Below are 19,429 nucleotides of genomic sequence, written 5' to 3' on the forward strand. Positions count from 1 at the left end.
TAAAAAAGTTATTCTGTCAGTTAAGAGCTTATGTTCCATTTTATTGTGGCTCAAATACCTGAGCTTACTTTTGGTGTTTGGGGTGATTTTTGATAATGCATTTTTTGAGAATGATTTCATTTAATATCTGCAAGTTCTTTCCAGTGGTACTGTTTGTGAAAAAAACAACAAAACAACACAACCCCCCAACCCCACCCCACCTCCAAAAAAAAACCCCACCAAAACAAAACCAAAATCATACTCAGTGCAGTAAAAAGGCCAATTAAAGTGCAACATAGACAGAAACTTTGGATAAAGCAATATGGCATTTTCAATATTCATGCTTGACAGGAATCTTGTTTTGAAACCTCATCTGACAAACTGTATGCTCAGCTTTGGGCAGGTGGACTTTCTAAAACAGAGGACTGGCTGAATGACACACCTGGGAACAAAAAAGTCTCAAATTGCAAACCATCTCTGTGGGTGATTTTAGATCTGTTTCCAAAAATAAACAGTGCAATATTAAGTAATAATAACAGAATGTGTCCTGTATCTGTATTCTTATGTATTTAATCTCAAACATTATTTCAGGGCCTTAGCAAGAAATAACAAAGCATTCTTCATCAGGAATGAGGAGATAAAAGACATGAAGCAAGCAGAGCTAATGGTGAGCAATGCATCAGTTGTGATGTACTGAAATAACCCACAGAACATCATCCCTGTGAGCATCAATGATGTGCTGGAGATGGGAGCACAGAGCTGAGCCTTCCCAAAGCACACAGCTCCCTGCTGGGGAAGCTTCTGCTCCCAGCCCTCAGAACAGCTGTCTGCACCTGTGACATCTACCTCACGGAGTAGTTCCACCTTGCCCCTCTAGGTACAAACAACACAACCAGTTGCAATAGCAGGCAGAGGAGCTGGCCTTCCTCCCACACCATATTATAGTGTCAAGAACAACACTCAGCAGAAGAGAAACTATTTTCCCTGCATTAAAAGAGGCTTAACCAAAAGATTTAAAAATTCAATATTAAACCCTTTTTAAAAAATTCATACACATACTTCTAGTCTCAGCTCCTTTGGTTTTATTTTGTATGTCATGCCTCTGAAACAGGAAATTCTTGCTCTCATTGGAAGCAAACCTGGATTGACTGTAATGATAAATAGGGCTTTTTTAAAATCGAGCCCTGTTAAAAAAAAAAAATAAATAAATAAAGCAAAAAACAAAGTCCATGTGAGAAGTAAAACTTGCCCATTTTTCCACGAACAGTGAAGCAACTGTGCTGAAGTCTCCCAAAAAACAGATCAGCATAATTTATTAACCAACCCTAAATAGCTCAAGATCAACACAATTTCAACCTGATCCTAAGTGAATTCTAAGACTTAAAACTGAAGCTAAATGTAACTGCCTATTTCTTTGCTCTCCTTCTTGTTGCAAGTGACTCTGTACTGATTTTTTAGTAAAGAAATTAGAGAAAACCTGAAGCAAAGTTTTAAGCAGACCATGAGTAGCAAGAAGAGTTTTCCATCAGAGATGGATCCTTCCTTGAATTATGCAAGAAAATGAAAATATAAGTAGAAAAAAATATTTCAAACAAGTTTTATTTGGTACTTACATGCTATATATAGTTTTAAAGAAAAACTACATATTTTGGACACTTCAAAATATTGTGGCTATGTACATGGAAAACTAAAGAAAGCAAGAAAGGAACTCAATTCATTTTACTGTGTCACAAGTTACTATTGAAAGCACTCTGACTGAATGGCTGTTTTTTCCCTTCCATAAATATTCTGGCAGATGAAGTCTCTTTCATTTTATTTCCATTGCTTTTATCTCATCTCCTCAATAAGATGAACACTTGGCAGCAGCAGAAATTTCTTCAAAAATTCTTCGGCTTTTGTGTCAGAGGATTTCTTCTGCTAGCACAGACTTTCTGCTCAGCTTCCTAGAGGCCTCACTCAGTGCCCACTAAAGGCAAGTGCAGGAATCTTAATGGTACATTCTGTTAGCAGGAGCTGAGAGCCCATGAACCTCCATTTCCCCTCCCCAAGGATCTTCTCACTGATTCAGAGAGCAATGCCTCAAGCCTTCGGCAATGCTTCCAACTCAAACACCCAGAGCGAGCTCTGCCTCCAACAGCATTGTTTAGCAAAGCACAAAAAACGTGCAAGATTTTACAGTTCTGCACAACAGCAACCAAAAGTGTGGGATGGAACAATGAATGACAGTAGAAATCAGCATCAAACTAAAGAGAAAGCAACCTGCATCGCTCCTCTTACCACTCAAACTGCACTGCTTTATAAAAACCACACACTACATAAAAAACCACAAACAATGACCATTTTCCATTTGCTCTGAAACGAGCAAACCCCAAAAATCTCCAAACCTGCATCATCATAATCTAAAACTCAAATATCCCAGGTTTCACACAGTCTTCAGTAGTCTGATAAGGCAAAGGAAAAGTTGTCCATCATTGGGAACAGCAGCAATTTTACAGGACTCAGAACAAGGTATTTCCTTGTATGTGTGTGCACACGTGTGTGCACATATGCATACACATCTTTTATAGTATTGTGAACATGGATGTAACTAAAAAAAATCAAGTTTTCAGTATCTTTTTTGCCACATTTGTCTAATTTATTCAATTAAATGATTTATTTCTGTACTGAGCAAAATTCATAAATACATAATCTAGAAGAACAATAGGTTTTCCTCTTGTCCATGAAAAAATAACGCTTTCAAATTTTCACATTTTAAAACCTGTCTTGTTTTGTGTTTTTAGAGAAAATGTGAGAAGATCATAGTGACGTCTCAATTTACAGAATGTCCCTGTAGGAATTACATTTACAAGAACCTGATACAGAAGCCTATAGTTTGCCCCCATAATTAGAGTTCTCTGCAATAACATTTAAACCAACAGGTTTAAATAAAACACCCCATTAACTCTACTTGTAGAGCAATGAGGCATTTATTTTTCAAGTATTAGAACCACAAAGTGTAAAAGATTCTTTGCCAATTTTACAATTATGCCTTTTAAACCAACACCCACCTTTTTTAAAAACAAAAAAGAATCAGTCCCACCACCCAAATCAGCCTGTTACTTTCAGATTCCAGTGTCTTGTGTCTTAAGGAATGCAGAAATATTCATTTACTAACAAAAAAAGCTTGTTGGAAATAGCCATATTAAGTAACGCACGTGAAGCATGATTTTTCTAGTGATGAAAGCTATTAGAATGGTGATCCAAGTCTATTCCCCTCATTTCTTCTGCTGGTTTTACTAAAGTCCTTCCAAAAAAGATATTCAAGAAATCTTTAAAAAACTGGAGAGAAAAAATAAAACACTCCTTCATAGCATTGAAGAAACTCCACAGACTGCAGAGATGCTCACATCACCTTTGGTTCTTCAGAAGAAACAATCAGATCACTTCTAAAACAGAAGGTAAACATGACAGGTCAGAGTGGCAATTCTTCCTTCAAAATATTATGTGCTTATGAAATTGTTATAATGTGAGATGATTTTTCTTACCTTTTTAGGCCAGAGAAAAATAAAGCACTATCCCATTTTATTTGCTAAATTAGTATTTGTTTACCTAAGATTCTTGAAAAGTTATGATGCAATTCAGAAAAATCCAGTGTCCTGAAAACCACCCCTCAATGCCTGCAAGAACTTGATGAGGAAAGCACATCCAGAATTTCAAAAAAGTAGTTTTTAAAAAGTAGTCATTTCCCTTCTGCATGTGCATGTAAAGCACTCCACTTGCAAAACTAGAACCCAGTTACTGATCATAAGGTCAGAACAGTAAATATCACCTGTCACTTCTGTTTGAAAGCACAGGGCAAACCTTTCTAAGCAATTTTAAATGACAGAAAGTAAAGTACACGAGAAGCCCTCATCCAGGAAATGATAAGGCCTCACCACCATTGCATTGCATCTCTATGTGCTTGGCAGGCATAGCTTTATAATGAGATGTGCTCGTGTCCCCAGGTAATTTAAATTTGTTTAGAATGTAAACACAGTTTAAATAGAAAAAAAAATAGAGTTTAGAAATGCTTTAATGAATCAACTTGTATTAATTGAGAGCTTTGGGACCTCTGTCAATAACAACAAATTATAAGTGTCAGTGAACCACAGCAAACCTACCTGCTGTTTGATGTGTTTGAACACTGTCTACCTGAGGCAAAAGAGTCCCCTTATCTTCAAAGGCTAGAATTGGATTCAAAGGAATTTCGGGACTATTGCTTCCATCATTGTTCATAGCATCCAGCCGAGATGGTTTAGAACCAATAGGCAGGTTCATGATCTCTTCAAAGTTATCATTCTGCATAGACATTCCATTTTCATTTGCGTTTTCCTCTGGATTGAGATTGCTGAAAGAGAAACATAAAAAATTTTCCTTATGTACTTTATCTAGAACAGAAATATAGTCATCCTCAAAGCAATAGTACAAATGGAAGAGAAGTCTGCATCAATCCCAAGCATTCTTTTAGCCAGTGAAAACAAAACTATGCTTCTACCACAGTAGGAAAAAACTGTTTTTGCAGCCAAGTTGGTATTTCTTCCCTCAAACCCATGGAATAGTAGTTACCTTTGGCTACATGACAACTAGAACTACAGTGAACTGTTGTTCACTGCAGTCTGAGAAGCAACTGCAATGGGAATCAGTAAGGAAACCTCTGCAGCACCACCACTACCTGGAACCACCCACATAATCCAATTTACAGCCCCTAACATCTTTTTCAGATCTCATAACCTTTGTTGTACCCTTCCTCTTTTTGCAAATCAACGTAATTGCCCTTGGGTAAGATCACTGTGATTTTCATTATTTCTTGGATCACCTCCTACCACCAGATCAGGAGCAGCTCCTTCTATATGCCACTCATCCAGAGAAAAAACTCCCTTGGTCAATACAGTGCTCCTTTCAGTCCCTTCTCCCATACAAGATCTTAGGGGTCATTTCTAAGGCACCGCCCATCTCCACACTTCTCCTGTTGATCATGTCCAAGCCAAAAGAGCCCTCCCCCGGAACCCCTCCTGTCAATCTGCACTTTCATTTCCCATCTCCCATGTGACAGAGATACCTTATGAGTGAACTCTTGTACATCTCCCTCAGCCAAGAGCAGCACAAGCACAGACACTCTGCATTTACACGTACTCTCCCCAGATGATAGTACTTGCTTATGTCTCGCAACCTTGGTCCTCCCCTCCCAACCCCTATAATTAGGTGTTGCATTGTCAAATCCTTCTGACTCTGCAGGTGGCATGTCCTATCCTGCCAGAGAGGAGAAACTAAGGTGCTACTTCAGTGAACAGGGTGACAGTAATGGCACCATAAGCTTCTCAGGCAAGAGAAAGTACTCAACAAATACTCAAAAATCTTATGATCTTTCACAAGTGCTTCCTAAAGCCCTGAACAGTTAGATCCTGACAATCATGGGTACCTTTTCCCTGTTTGGACCACATCACCACTGCTCAGGTTGTTTGGAAATGTTTCAGCCAGAAAGGCACAGATGCAATTTTCTTAGATTGAAACTACCTACCAACTTCCTCAGGCCATTTCTCAGCAAGTGGCTTAGTTTCACAGGCTAATTTTCTGACAGCACATTTACTAGTCTTAAAAAGAAACCTGCTTGTAATTGGCATACAGTATATTTTCATTTGCTGCCTTCTTTGTGTGCACAACTTTGCACAATTAAAGAATTATTTTACAGTATTCCCCAAGAGACAAAAAACAATCATTACTCTTGTCAAAGTGGCAATGTTTTATCCAAAGCCCAGATTTCCTGTGAGAATCACATGCTGGTGTTCATATCAAACCTTCCCCTTTTTTCAAACCATCCCCAGTTCTCTTTCAGAAGGCACTACCCTTTTTTTCATCTGTGGATATGCTGGGTGAATTTCAAAGTGAAAAATATGTTTCATTGCACTGAGTTTGAGAGCAGGCACAGAAACCCAGCTGGCTGCCTGGGAGAGCTCCTAAGTCACATCACCCTTTTGTGCCAGAGACGCACATCTGTAAGATGAGGAGCAGAATCTGTGAAATGCTTTAGGACTATTAAAACCTGCTCTGTCATGTACGGTCTTTAGGTTATTATTCACTATAAGGTATTACTTATTTTATCCCCATCTACTACCAATAACCACACCAGGGCTAGGATAACATGCCAAGTTTGATGAATGGGATAAGAAAGAGGTGGGAAGAGAGCAACTGCTCATTCATGTAAATTAAACAGCACAGTAGTTCAACAAGTATTAGAGCAATAAAGAAGCCTCTTGCTTCTGCAAACAGAATTTTTCTACCCAATTTATCAGCTGACGTAGTGAATAAATAATTCTTCATATTTATGTGTCATTGCACTGCCAGTATTACACATGGAGTTACAGCAAGACTCGTTCAGACTTGAACAATGCCTTTTGAGACAGAAGAGTCTACAATCACAATGGGGGTACAGAAAAGGAAATCAGGACTATAAATATTCTAAATTTTGAGGTATAAAATCATCCAGATTCTATGCTGCTTGATCCACCTAATTACTAGAGGAGCAAATTTAGACAAAACAAAGGGGGAAATAGAACAGTGAAATTATTTTCCACTGGACATCTTAGAAGCCACAAGCTCAAAAGGAGATTAGATAAATTCCTAGGAGATTGGTATGCCCTTCAGCTTCTGGTAATTAGCAGCTTAGGGACTACTTGAGCCTATGGTTGCATTGAGACCACAATGCTTAGCAACTCTTCATTGGCCAGAGGATCTCCTGCTAATTACCTGGTTTTTTTTTTCCCTTTACATTGTGCTACAGGCCATTAAAACAAAGAGCACAAAAAAATTGAAAAGGGTTTTTGACCTGCTACAGCTGTTCTTACTGTCTGATGTTACATCCTTAATGTTGTCTAAGTGTCTAATGCCACACCAGAGATATCCTTTTCAGGCATACAATATCACAGAAAGAGCTGGATAATTTTGGCATTCTAATATATTCCATAAGTGTGCATGTAGCAAGACACTTATGTAATAGAGGGGGAAAAAACTGCCTGAGTTTATCAGAGTGCATTTCCAAACATAACAGTCTTGCAAGCATCTGAAGGACATCTCCATGGCAGCTGAAAAGCATCTCTGCAGCTTTACATTTTGACTTGGACACATCAATATTAACAAGATAGACTGAAGGAAGTTAAGAAAATAGAAGCCAGTTTAATTAAAGGAACTGGAAAAATCAAAAAAAAATTTAAAATTACTGAAAATTATATCTGTTGTAGATAATTTTAGCCAAAACTCTATGTAGGCACAGTCTGAAATTAGAATTTGAAGAGACTAATAACTAAAGAAGGCCAGAAATCAGTATATCTGTTTCTGATCGTTCATCAACACTGAATAGGAAAAAAAAAATAGATTTGCAGACCTTTGAAAAATGCCGAAATATTTTCACAGCTGCTATTTCTGATCTGAAGGACAATGTCAGTCACCTCATTTATTGAGAGGACTTTTGCAGAGGAGACATAGATGGACATTAACAGCAAAAAAATCCAGACTTCTGGATTATTTAAATAAATGGTGCTTATTTTTAATCCACTGAAACAACAGCATTGAAAGCAGCCAGCAATGAGGAGGTTTATTTTACAGGACAAAATATGAAGGCAATCACCCAGACCAACTGTATATTTCTAAAAACTGGTTATCTAACCTACCCAGAGCCAGCTCCATGCATACAGGATGGAGACACTAAGGTGAACTCCACTCACTGAGGCATTTTGCACTGAATTGCAAGTATTTGTTGAAAACAGCACAGAAAAGAGGAATTACACGGTAAGCATCATAAGGAAAGTACTGTCAACATAAACCACTGCACTGAAATAACTTTTTCTGAGAAGTAGCAGGCACAATCTATCTTGGGCAAAGAATTAGAGAATGGAGTATATAAGCAAACATCTGTAAGTGGGCTATGGATGAGGCAGCTGTAGAGTTCTACATCACTCCATCGTCTCACCCACACAAACACGTCACACGAGTTTCCCAGGTAACACCTTTTTAACTTCTGGACAGAAATCTCAGTTCTCTTGCCCTTAAAACACGACCAAGTCTTTTTCAGACAAAAGCCAAATCTTTCTGAGGGCTGGAGTGAGGTGCTCACTCAGGAGACAACGTGTATCTAGTGCCCCTGTGTGTGCTACCATGTCAGGTGTATCTGGGTGCCAGACAACCACAGCACACAAGGTGCAGTAGCAGTGGTGTTGGCACCTGTGGCTTTTGCCATGTGCCAAAGTCTATGGGACACTACCAAGTGCTTCAGGCTTCACCTTCCCAGTCACTGTGGATGCACCTCTGAAGCAGACACATTCTAACCCGGTGTGCCGGTTTTCCCTTCCACAACCTTACATGCTCTTCCTACTTTTGTCAGTGTTCTTCAATCTCACTGATTCATTCTTCACTGAGGGCATTCTGAGGTTCCTTCCACGCAGATTATAATGTACAGGACAGCACTCATTAGTGTGGCACATTTTATGTTACAAACATCAAGGTGCTTGTAAGGCTGGGAGTGATTAACATTTTAATAGCTGCCCAAGACAATTATGAGGCAGCTCTGTGCAGCTCATCCAATGCACCTCAGTGTCACTGACAGAACTTCCCTCAGCAGGAGCATCCCTGTCAGCGTGACAGCAGGCTAAGATCCCCCAGGCATATGGAGGGATCGAGAAAGGGCAAATTCCTCCTTCAATTAGTGCCAATCACACCCTGAAGCATACTGTCCATTACAGACTGCACAATGGCTTCCCACATTCAAGTTTTTCCATGCATATTCTGGCACTACCTGCATAAAACATTAAAGGACTGTGAGACTATTTGGCTTTCTGCATCACTAAAATTAAAATAACTGACAGCTCATGCTTATGTAATGGATGTCACTCAGTTCAATACTGAGGTTTCAAGCTTTTCAACAATTTCTCAAAGTCTGAGTGACTTGCTTTGTGGCTACAGAGAGCTCCCAATGAATAATATCTGCCTTCCCAAACATGCCTTATGAGGAACAAAGGTGTTTTTTTAAAATGCATAACCTAAGTTACTAATCCCATAACTCACACCAAGGACATATCTGCAACACCACTTGCTAATAATTCAAGCAGGTTAGAAATCAAAACATGTAGGCTGAAAGCACAGTATTCATTATTTAAATTAAGAAAATAAGTAGTGCAAGCCCAGAGTGGGTTTTATGAAGCTTAATTAAGGGAAAGGAACAGAAAAAAATTTCCCTTTCCATTAAGTTTCAATAAATGAAACAATTGCTGACAAACTTTGCTCCAAACACTGCAGAGAACATGCTCTAGGGTTTTTTGTTTGTTCATTTGTTTTTTTAATTTTTCCCTATCAGTGGACAAAAATCAGTCACTGCAACTTGAAATATGATAAAGTTCTTTTCTGAACACAGGAAAAGATAAAAACCAGGAAACAAGGACGATTGAACCGTTGCCTCTTATTTAGCTAACGAACTCATGGATCTGAATGTCATTTATTACTCTAGCAGTTCTCATCCTCCAAGCAGGGCCCTCTGACAGCAGGGAATGTATTTTTACCTGTCCACACTGGTGGGGGGCTGCTGGGGAGCCCCCAGGCGCGGGCAGGCGGCCGGAGTCCCGTAGAGCGGAGGTGGCCCTGCCGGCTGGAGCTGGGGTCCTGCCGCAGGCTCCGGGGGAGAGGCAGGGCTGGCTGCGACTGGGCAGACAAAACAGGTTTGCATAAAACGAAGCTGCAGCATCTACCCTCTAGGTTAGGGTAAAATACTTGCTACAAAAGCCCCCACAGCTAAGGTGAGCTACAGTTTTAAAAAAATATACAGTTCTCACACCCCTCCCCACCCTCTACCCAACCCCATCTCCTTTGTCAACTTTTTGGGCACACAAACCCTGTTTCAGGTCCAAAGTAAATGTCACAGATTTCAAAGCCATAACTTTGTGAACAGGAATAAACATTTTACAATCATATGCACCATTGCAATGTATATAAGCCAGTGGGCAAAAGAGGCCGGTATCTGATAGAATGTTATCTGGCACTTTTCAAGCAGCAATAGAGAATGGAATAGAGCAAAACTTGGACATTACTAATTCCATACACTGGTACTTCTTGATTCCAGTGACTCAAAGGAAATCAAGAAAAAATATCTCTATTGGGAAGGACACTTCTTTCAGTAAGTACCAAATTGCTACTATAAAACATTGCAGAGAGCAACATAAAATGAAATTATCCTTGTCCCTTATGCCCAGACCATGCGATACATGTTTCTGGCCTGCCTTGTGGTTTCCTTTTCAAGTTCAACACAGCCTTCTGCATTGTATCTATTCGTATACAGGTCAGGAAGAGGAAGCAACTGCATCCCACCCTGCTAACATCTGCTACAGTAATTGCAAGGATAATTCAGTATTCATAGGTTTGGACACATCTATCTACATAACCCAAAGCCTCATCTGGTAAGCCCCTCCTTCAGCTGCTCTATTTCCCTGTACTCAAACGTTTGGGCTGAGGATTTTTATATTGAATGTCTTAATCTGATCTTTGGCAAATTTTTATATGGAAGACATTAGAAATAGAAGTCTCTGTGCTTCTACAAATGTAATAACACAAAAATACATTTGCTTTAATGTTGTGAAGGAAAAAGCGGAAGAAAAAGTTGTTCTGCTTTGGAAATGTGGAATAACCTGAGGCAGAGGCCAAAAAAATGACAAAAAGGTGATGGATTTTTTTCATTGTGTGATTTGGCCATTCCCATAAATGTTTCCTCAGGTTCTGGCAAACAGTAAGACTTAAGAAAAAAAAAATTAAAACCAAAAACTGCTTGTGGAGAGTCAGAGGTCTGTTAAAGTGCAATATGGTAATTCACGTGGCCGGAATATGCCCATTAATCCATGCCTTTATCTCAACGGCACATATAGATAATGCAAAGTCAAACAGTTGAGCAGCCCTGAGGCTGAGAGCAGTTTTCTCTTTATTCAGTCACTCAAGGACTCCAGCCTTCCCTTGGGCCCTTGGGAAATGGAGATCCAAAGTCTCCTCTGCCTTAGGAAACTGATAGAAGACTACTTCTCATCTATCTCTAGAGGGAAAGCACTAGCCAAAAGGTTGTGGAACCCTTTATAGTTCTAGAAATTCTTTAAATGGTTTATAAAACCTTGAACAGTGCCTGAAGACAAAGATGGCATCCCAGATGAGTCCTGTATTAGTCGCTCAAAAACTTTTTTCCCTGAGATAATACGCAAACAAATAACAAACACAGGTAATGAAATCTGTGTCAGAAAGTTTTCTGACAGCACTAATTATAGTGTTCACTTTAAAAATCAAGGAAAAAAGTCATCTATCAGTCAGTGCTGCTGTCTTCCCTGTTACTCAACCCAAATACAAAGGAGAAAAATATTAATGTCATTTAATATGTTATGCTACAATAGAATAAGCCATTTGATAGCTTGACTTCAGTATCTTTCAAAGTGCTAATTCACACCTGGTATTTGTTGAATATAAGCTATATTTTATTTTTCTTCCCTTATTATAAGTATTAAAGTCTTATAAAGAAGATTACCTAAAGAGAAATAAAGATAGAGGGAGTGGACTAGAAGGAAAGCATAAGAGCGTGGGTGTGACAAGATTAAGCTTTTGTAGTAGATCAATTTTGTAAAAAAAAAAAAATAAAATAAAGACCAAGGGAATAAGGCAGCAGGTGTGGAAGAAAGAAGTCACATGGTGATTTTTAGAACAATGAACGCTTTGTTTTGATGACTAAGAAGAAATAATATTTTAAAAAAACTAAGTAAATCTGCAACAACCACATCTGAAATAATATAAGAAACGAACTGTAGAATCAGTTTATTTTGTGATCCAAATTACAAAATAATTTCATTTTATAAATAATTAATCTTGTTAATAAAATTTCTTCGCTAAACACCAGTGTGACAAAGTTGCTAAAACATTGGACTCGTTTAGTAATGGCTAACTACCTATACAGAAAGGCTAAATAATTAACATTTGCTAAGATTTCATTTATACTCCTCTCATAGTTTTTTTTTTTTTTTACTGCAATTAGTGTGCCAAGTTTCAGAACTGCTTCTCAAATCATTGTGCTCAGTAGGCTTTTATTCACCTGTTGTGCTCAGGGCACAGTTAAACAATACCTGCTTCTCCAGTAATATTTGCCTTTGATATATGTCCATTTTGCTGGTCATTGGATTTCTACAAAGGAAGCACAGTTTGGTAAATTAAAAATGGCACTAGGGAAAAAAATAGAAATGTATTCAATACTTACACATGTTAAGTAGCAGCACTGACCTTATCTACAGCTTCTACACGCCTAGTTCTCTTCATGATCTCCTCAAGCCTCTACAATGAAATGTAAAGGGGTAAAATAATGTTTGCTGGCATTAATTTGAATATCTTTCTCCCAAACCACAACTGCTTGTCATTTATCAGCTGTATCTGTTTATTGCAAAAAAAATGAATTATTTATAACTGTTGGCAATATTCCCTTCATTGTCACATCAGGCCAATGAGGACTGCAGCCTCTCTGAGAGCACATTTATATCCCTTACTTCCTTCTGCTGAGGTGGAAACAGACTGCTAAGGCAAAGCCAATCACAGTTTTTCTGCATGAACTGAGTTACCTTCTTCCTTTCCAAGCGCTCTTGCTCTTCTCTTTGGAAATGCTTTTCACGTTCTAATCGAATCCGCTCGGCCTCTTCCCGCAGGCGAGCTTCCTCTTCTTTCTGTGTTGGTGGTAAAAGAAAAAGAAGTGAGGAATAACTTATTATTTAAGGACAGTTTTATGGTATATGTCTAATTATGCGTATCTACAACATCCTGAAAAGACACTTTTGGGGTTTGCAAGTCATCAAAAATCTTTTCAGATGGAATCGCACATTTCTTGATTATCTCCATGTTTTGTGTAGAATTAAGAAAGACAATGGACATCATGCTTGGTTCTGTGCCCGTTCCAGAACACACCAGATGACAAATAAGGAATAAATTTTCTAGCCTTTAGCATTAAAACAGCAGCCAGGAAAGTATGCTTTGTTTGGTAGATATTTTTGAGCGTAAAACAAATGCAGTACAGTGTTTTGTTTGGCCAACAAAGTAACTGTTTAACAAGACCAAGGGCAAACAGCCACAGGCCCATTTGCACGAACTTTCCATTCCTGCTTTTTAAATGAAATGCAAAGTTTGTCTGGAATATACTGTAGAGGGGCCTTGCTCCCTGACCATGACACTCTTATATGATGGAACTGCTACAATAGATCTTTTTTGCATCTCTAACATGCCCTGGCCATGTGCTATCTCTGAGTGCTAAACTGAATTAAGCCTCAAGTTTAACATTTCAAAGAAAGCAGCACATATCTTCTGAAAAAGAAAAATGGAGTTTCTCAGCCATATTCACCAACACAATCCTTTAAACACTTATTATCAGAAGCATACATTTATACAACAGAAGAAAACCTCGTGTCTACAAGGCAAAATGAAATGTTGGATTGCGGAAGAACAAAGCACATTTAAGAAAGAAGAGCACATGTGAGAAGAGAAGAATCCTATCCAGAATGCTTACCGCAGCCTATTCTGAAGTCATTAAACTAACATTATGAAAAATCAAAGCATTTGAAAAACTTAATTTCTATTTATTATCTTATGTCTTTTGACTAGCTACTCTGACTTCAGGACTACTGGGCCAGATAAAGGTTCTACTTGCTTTGATTAAATCTACCCCTTCCCAACAGCCCCATACAAAAGCAGTATTTGACATAGGATTGGAACTCAGCAGTACTATATCTCCAACATAGTGAAGAGTTATCTTTACATCTGGACTTGCTATAACTGTTGAGACAAAGAATGCTCTGGTATAAGAGCATTTATCAAAATTCCCCAATACAACTCTATTGATTTTTTTAATCACAATTTATGAGGAATAAGAAGGGATTTGTTCTGAATACATTGTAAAGGGAGAGAGGGAAAAAACCTCCAAAACTCAACTCCCTACCACATGCTTTTGACAAGCAGAAATATCTCTGCTCTTTGAATTACTCTATGGAATGAACTCTGAACTCCCACTGAACACTTTCCAGAAAGCATTTACATTTTAGATATTGCTCTAATTTAGGTGCTATGTAAGAGGTGCTGCTTCACCCACTTCACCACCAGCTAGACTGGCCCAGAAATTCCCAGAGGGAAGCATACTTGTTTCTGAATGCGCTCCATCTCTTCTTTCTCCTTCTGCTCTCTCTCTTCTGCCTGGCGGCGCAGCCGTTCCTCCTTTTCCCGCTCCTCCGCCTCCTTCCTTTGTTTTTCTGCTTCTTGTCTGCGAGCTTCCTCCTCTTCTCGGCGAGCTCTTTCTTCAGCTATCCTCTGTGACAACTCTTCTTTCTTTTGTCTGCAATCATTAAATAAGCATAAGAAAAACAGGTAATAAAAGTAAGGAGAAAAGCCAAACCACCAGGTTCCTGATCCAGCACTGCTTTCCCAACTTGATAAAGGGTGCACTGCTGTCCTATTCCTAAGGTGTCCTGCTTCCCATAGGGGCCAAACATGAAGCCCTAAGGAATATAAAAAACTTTGCAATGCAACACCAATACTACTCCAGCATACCTTTGCCTAATCTATGATTCACATACTTTCTGAATCAGAAATAGTATCTTTGATTAATACATTTTGCAAAATACTCCTTTCTTCTATTTCATGTACTCATACTTTGAAACAATATGCATTTGTGGCACCCATCGCACCTCATGGCAATGATTCGTTGATTAAAAAAAGTATCTAACTTTGCCAATTTTTGAAGGCACCTCCTAACTTACTAATGGCCCTTCATCCTTGTATTATGAAGTGAGTAACTTTTCCCCTTTACCTTTGATGTTTCCCAAATTATTTAGGACTTTTTAGCATATCTTCCCCCGCCTGTTTAGTAGATTTTCATATGAGAACTATGTTTACTTGTGATCTTCCTTGACGTCTGTCCTTCCTTCTGTCTCCACTTATTTTTCTAGTTTTACTAATTTTACTATCTCAAAAAATATAAAACTCAACATTCGAAATGTAGATTTATCTTGATTAGTTCAGAATTACATTTTCATTTCATTCTTGTTTTCTATTAACCTGTAACAGTTACTTTACTTTGTCAACCATTACTCACCTGATACTTCCATATATTCAACTCCAAACAAGATCTCTTCCCTCAGAAATAATTCACCCAGAGACCAACACCAGGAGTCAGTTATTTCCTATACACATTGCTTTATGCTTATCAGTATAGCAATTCAGCTTTCATTTTGTGGCTCAGCAACATAAGGTATGTCTTAACTTATTCACAACTGACTTATCTCCCTAAAGACCAATATCATCTCACTGGCCTCAATTCCTTTCAAGTTCTCTGATGAAGGCATTGCACAGACAATGGAAACTCGCTTCACTGTGAAAGCTGATTATTCTTTACTTTTTATTTTTAATCCTTCTGATCTTACTCTTACGCCACAGCAGCTTTTTTCCCCTTAACTTCTGAAAGGGTCAAGTGTTGCGAGCCTTTTGGAAAGCCAGGCTATTTTAACTGGTTCTGCCTTGTTCCTATCAGCAAAGTGGTTAAAGAAGTCCAACAAATTCCAGAGGCATGGCAGCCCTCTAAAAAACCACTCAACTTGTGCACTAGCCAGAGTCAGGAGTACCCAAACGGGCTACTCATTTGCTATTAGAAAGTGATATGTGACATTAATTACCCCCCAAAACTGTTGGGAGGTTGTGAGGGGTGTCTTTATTCTACATGAGAAAACAAAGAGGTTTAAGTCACAAGAGCTGGACACCACCCACAACAGAGACCTTACACCTCAAAGTAAGAGACTTTGTGCCGATCACAAAGTTGAAAACAGCCATGCAGAGTTCTCTAGCTGGAACAAAGAAGTACAGCTTTGTTAATCTCTGGGGAAACAATGAATCACAATTGCAAGGATCTGCTCTCTCCTCCTGTCCTATATTAAAGCACTACTTAGAATAAGTTTTAACCTTACAGATCTGCTTAGGTATATATTGCACCAACTGAAAAACCCGACAAGAAAATATGGTTTTGGGGAGGCACCTGTGCCTCCTGCACTCCAGTGCTGTGTTTTGTATATAACAATGTAACAGCAGAACACACACAAGAAGCTGCTAGAAACATATCTTCTCTACAGCAGAGGCCTAGAATTACCTTTCAAGCTCTTCTCTCTCCCTCCTTTCCTGCTCCTCCCGTTCCCGCTGCTCCCGGGCAAGGCGCCGCTTTTCAGCCAGCAGCCTTGTTGCTTCTTCGGGGTCAGTTGTGCCTGCAGAGGGCTTGGGTGGTGCTGGGGCTGGAGAAAGAGCTGCTGGAGCAGGAGGTAGGGATGGGCTGGCTGCTGAAACAAATGGGAAACAAAATTAGTTTGTACAGACACAGGAGCCAAGATGTCACTCTCTTGAATAGAGCACAATTTTAAATGCACTGCAAAGTGTTTTCAAGCTTACATGTTTTTTAAAAATGATTCAGAGGAGGAAGATGTTTCTAGATGCTACAGGTTCACATATCTTCAGGGAAGTTTGGTTTTGCAGGGTATGTGAAAGCACCTGCAGCTGAAAGTGTAAGACAAGTTTTCTGTCACAACAAATGCTGACAGGCACTTAACAGGAGTTATGCCGACTCAGCAAGTCTCTACCATCACATTTCTTAAGCTTGCCCAATTCTGTTTGAAGAGCAAAATAAAACATTGTGAAACTATCTTTTCTTCTGTCTGATCATCTGCATCTGAAGATCAGAGCCAGAATTTTTGGTGACTTTTGGTGACTTGGTGATCTCAAACATCAACTGTCTGAAGTGCTCTGCACCAAGGGTAGGACACCAGCTGCCATCAGTTTTGCAGCTGCTCCAGCCTGAGATGACTCATGGGACACAGCTTTTTAAATTTTGCTGCTATTGGTGCACTGTGGCTTGTGTTCAAATCTCAGTAGTGCCTTCATATCAATTCTTTATTCAGGGCCAGCTTTGTCCATGAGGCAGAGAAGATGTTACAGGTTTTTTTCAAGTAAAAGATTAGTTCATATTTTTGTAAGTTTGCCTGGCATCCTCTAGCATAGGTACAGAGTGACCCATCACCTTTTCTCTAGACACCAGGGACCATTACCAACAAACAAGCTAATGTTAGGAAGCATTCCCAGAGTAATCCCATCTGGTAATGCAGGCAAACGTGGAGAGGGAAGACTTTGAATTGTCAATGAAATCAGATTCTGGCCCTAGTAATATATACGTAAAATAAGTCATAAGGAGCAGCAAGTAGATGATTTTAAATCTGCATTTCTAACCATACACTGGGATGTGACAATTTTCCTAATCTCATTAACAACTTCTAAATATGGGTTTCCTTCCTGATTCTCCTCTTCCTATACCTCATCATGTAAACAAACATAAATTCAGTTGTTTTCTGTGCTGAATTCCCATCTGTTGATCTCTCTGCTCCCCTCTTCTATCAGCTAAAAACTACAGAGGTCTTTCTATAAATGCTTCAGGGCTTTGACTATGAATTCAAATGATATTTCTACACCAGTAATTTAAAAAATGCCAGGGTCTGTTTTCTAGCCTCGAGGTGAGCTGGCACAGTTTAGCACTATTCTCTCACATTACCAAAACAGGTATTCAGCCCAACCCCAGGGAACAGTCCAGACATGGGCTAACCTCCAAGATGTAGCTGTGAACTCAGAAAATTCTGGGATATTGATATATAAAAAGGTAAGCAATTTGATCACTCTGAATCTTGGGAGCCATTAAGAGCCATGCTCTTAGTAGCCTTGGGGACAGAAGGTATGAAAATGAGACGCTGCAATTATAGCCTGGATCAGGAACATACCAGAGAGCCTTTGTAATTGTAAACAGTATAAATGACAGAGTTCCTGCACCTCAGCCCTTTTTAATTTACTAACATGGGCCAAGGCTTTGAAGGGAGCACAGCTTTGTGCTGCTTGGGACTCGCTTCTTGCCTGAGGCACTGAAGTTGGCAGGATAACAAGTAGCTTAATGCACACCTGCCCTGCTGTCAGAACAGATAACACCCAAAAGACCTTTAAAGCTTCACTGGCATTAGTAAAGTTGTGTGTGAGATTTGCCTGCAAAAGCTTGAACAGCTTCATCAGCAATTGCTACCTGCTGACCTCCTGGCTCCTGTGAACACAGAGCCAGCAGGCAGCTGAGCCAGAGCAGTGAAAGGCCAGTGCTGTTACCTGTAGGGAATGGGCTGTATTAACCTGCAACACAGTCCCAGGAGAATCAGCAGCAATCCTCTAGCCCCAAATGCTATACTTGCACCTCTCTAGATTCTTGAATTCAACCAGCGACTCAGTTTTGGCAGCTCTGGCTTCCATGGGCGGTACAAAGCCACCCTATAACCTCACATGTAAAATGCTTTGCCTGAGGTCTCCATATTTGGTCCCAACCACCACCTCCTCTGGCCTTGGGAAAACACACTCAATTTGAAGGGCTGCTCAGTGCTTTAACTATAGTACCCTTCTCTTCCATTTGTTTCCACTTCGTATTCTTGTTTGTATTCTTTGCTGTGAACGCAAACTGCTTGACTTTTGGATACCGTTATCACACATAACCGGTTTCAATACTAAGAGACCTTGTCACAAACTCAAATATTGACTGATGCTGCAAAGAAGTGGAGTCTCTCTTCCTCCTGAACTAAACAGTCAAATAACCATGATGGTTTCTCTGGTCTGCACCTTGTACTTGAGTGCTATAACTTGTAGCTCTTGCAAAGTTATCTCAGTGGCATCTCTGAAATGGTCTTAAAAGAAGTGTTCTCCTCAAAAGGAAGCAGGCAAAATATGGCAATTAAATCTCTTTGCATGTCCATGGTCAGCAGTTACATCCATCCACCCTTTTTGTGGGGTTGTACCTTTGATAATAGGACCTGGATATCAGACAGGAACTACTGTAAGAGAACTTAACAGAAGAAATCGATTCACCTGAGGTCTTTTCACAGAACAAGCCCAAACTCCACCTGCTACAGTTAAATGCAAGATTACTAATACTTAAAACTGTTATCTGAAAGATAACTACAGGGAAGTCTACAAATTTTAAGTTCGGAATCCTAACTAACCCAACTTGTGTATCCCACTTGTCCCGCTGGACTTTCTATCTCATCTGCAAGACATAGTTTATGGCATATTTAGAATGAACTAAAACATCTGTTAGAACAAACCTATATTTTTTTCATTTTCATATTTACCTTTTGTCTTTTCTATACTTTACAGTCACTATTTTATTTTTTGTGTACACCCTTTTCTGCATTGCTGCTTTTCAGGATTGGTAGGGTTTGGTGTGAGTTTCTTGTTTGTTTGTTAACTACTTTTAATAGCTCATTTTCCCTTAAAAATTCTCCCTATTCCTTTTTACTTTTCTCCTTGATTGCATTCCACTATATTCTGCTAATCTCTCCTGAGA

At 39.3% G+C, this 19,429-nt stretch overlaps 1 protein-coding gene across 7 annotated transcripts in view; it reads right to left on the minus strand.

Moving 5' to 3' along the window:
* Positions 1 to 2,592: 2,592 nt before the first annotated feature.
* MAP7 (microtubule associated protein 7) overlaps positions 2,593 to 19,429 on the minus strand; it is a gene marked incomplete at its 3' end in the record, with an annotated part of 109,582 nt that continues 92,745 nt past the window's right edge. For 5 of the 7 annotated variants that reach the window (XM_083856429.1, XM_083856428.1, XM_083856424.1 and 2 more), the window contains exons 11-17: positions 16,169 to 16,352; positions 14,173 to 14,365; positions 12,612 to 12,713; positions 12,280 to 12,330; positions 12,126 to 12,183; positions 9,543 to 9,681; positions 4,096 to 4,345 (exon numbers count right to left, since the gene is read on the minus strand). In XM_083856429.1, coding sequence (XP_083712555.1) covers positions 4,096 to 4,345; positions 9,543 to 9,681; positions 12,126 to 12,183; positions 12,280 to 12,330; positions 12,612 to 12,713; positions 14,173 to 14,365; positions 16,169 to 16,352 — 977 coding nt within the window. Of the gene's footprint in view, positions 3,405 to 4,095; positions 4,346 to 9,542; positions 9,682 to 12,125; positions 12,184 to 12,279; positions 12,331 to 12,611; positions 12,714 to 14,172; positions 14,366 to 16,168; positions 16,353 to 19,429 lie in introns of those variants that run through there. The other 2 variants (XM_083856426.1, XM_083856425.1) reach the window with 2 other exon arrangements.

This window comes from Zosterops lateralis (genome assembly GCF_965231275.1).
Source record: "Zosterops lateralis genome assembly, chromosome: 3".
Classification (NCBI taxonomy): domain Eukaryota; kingdom Metazoa; phylum Chordata; class Aves; order Passeriformes; family Zosteropidae; genus Zosterops; species Zosterops lateralis.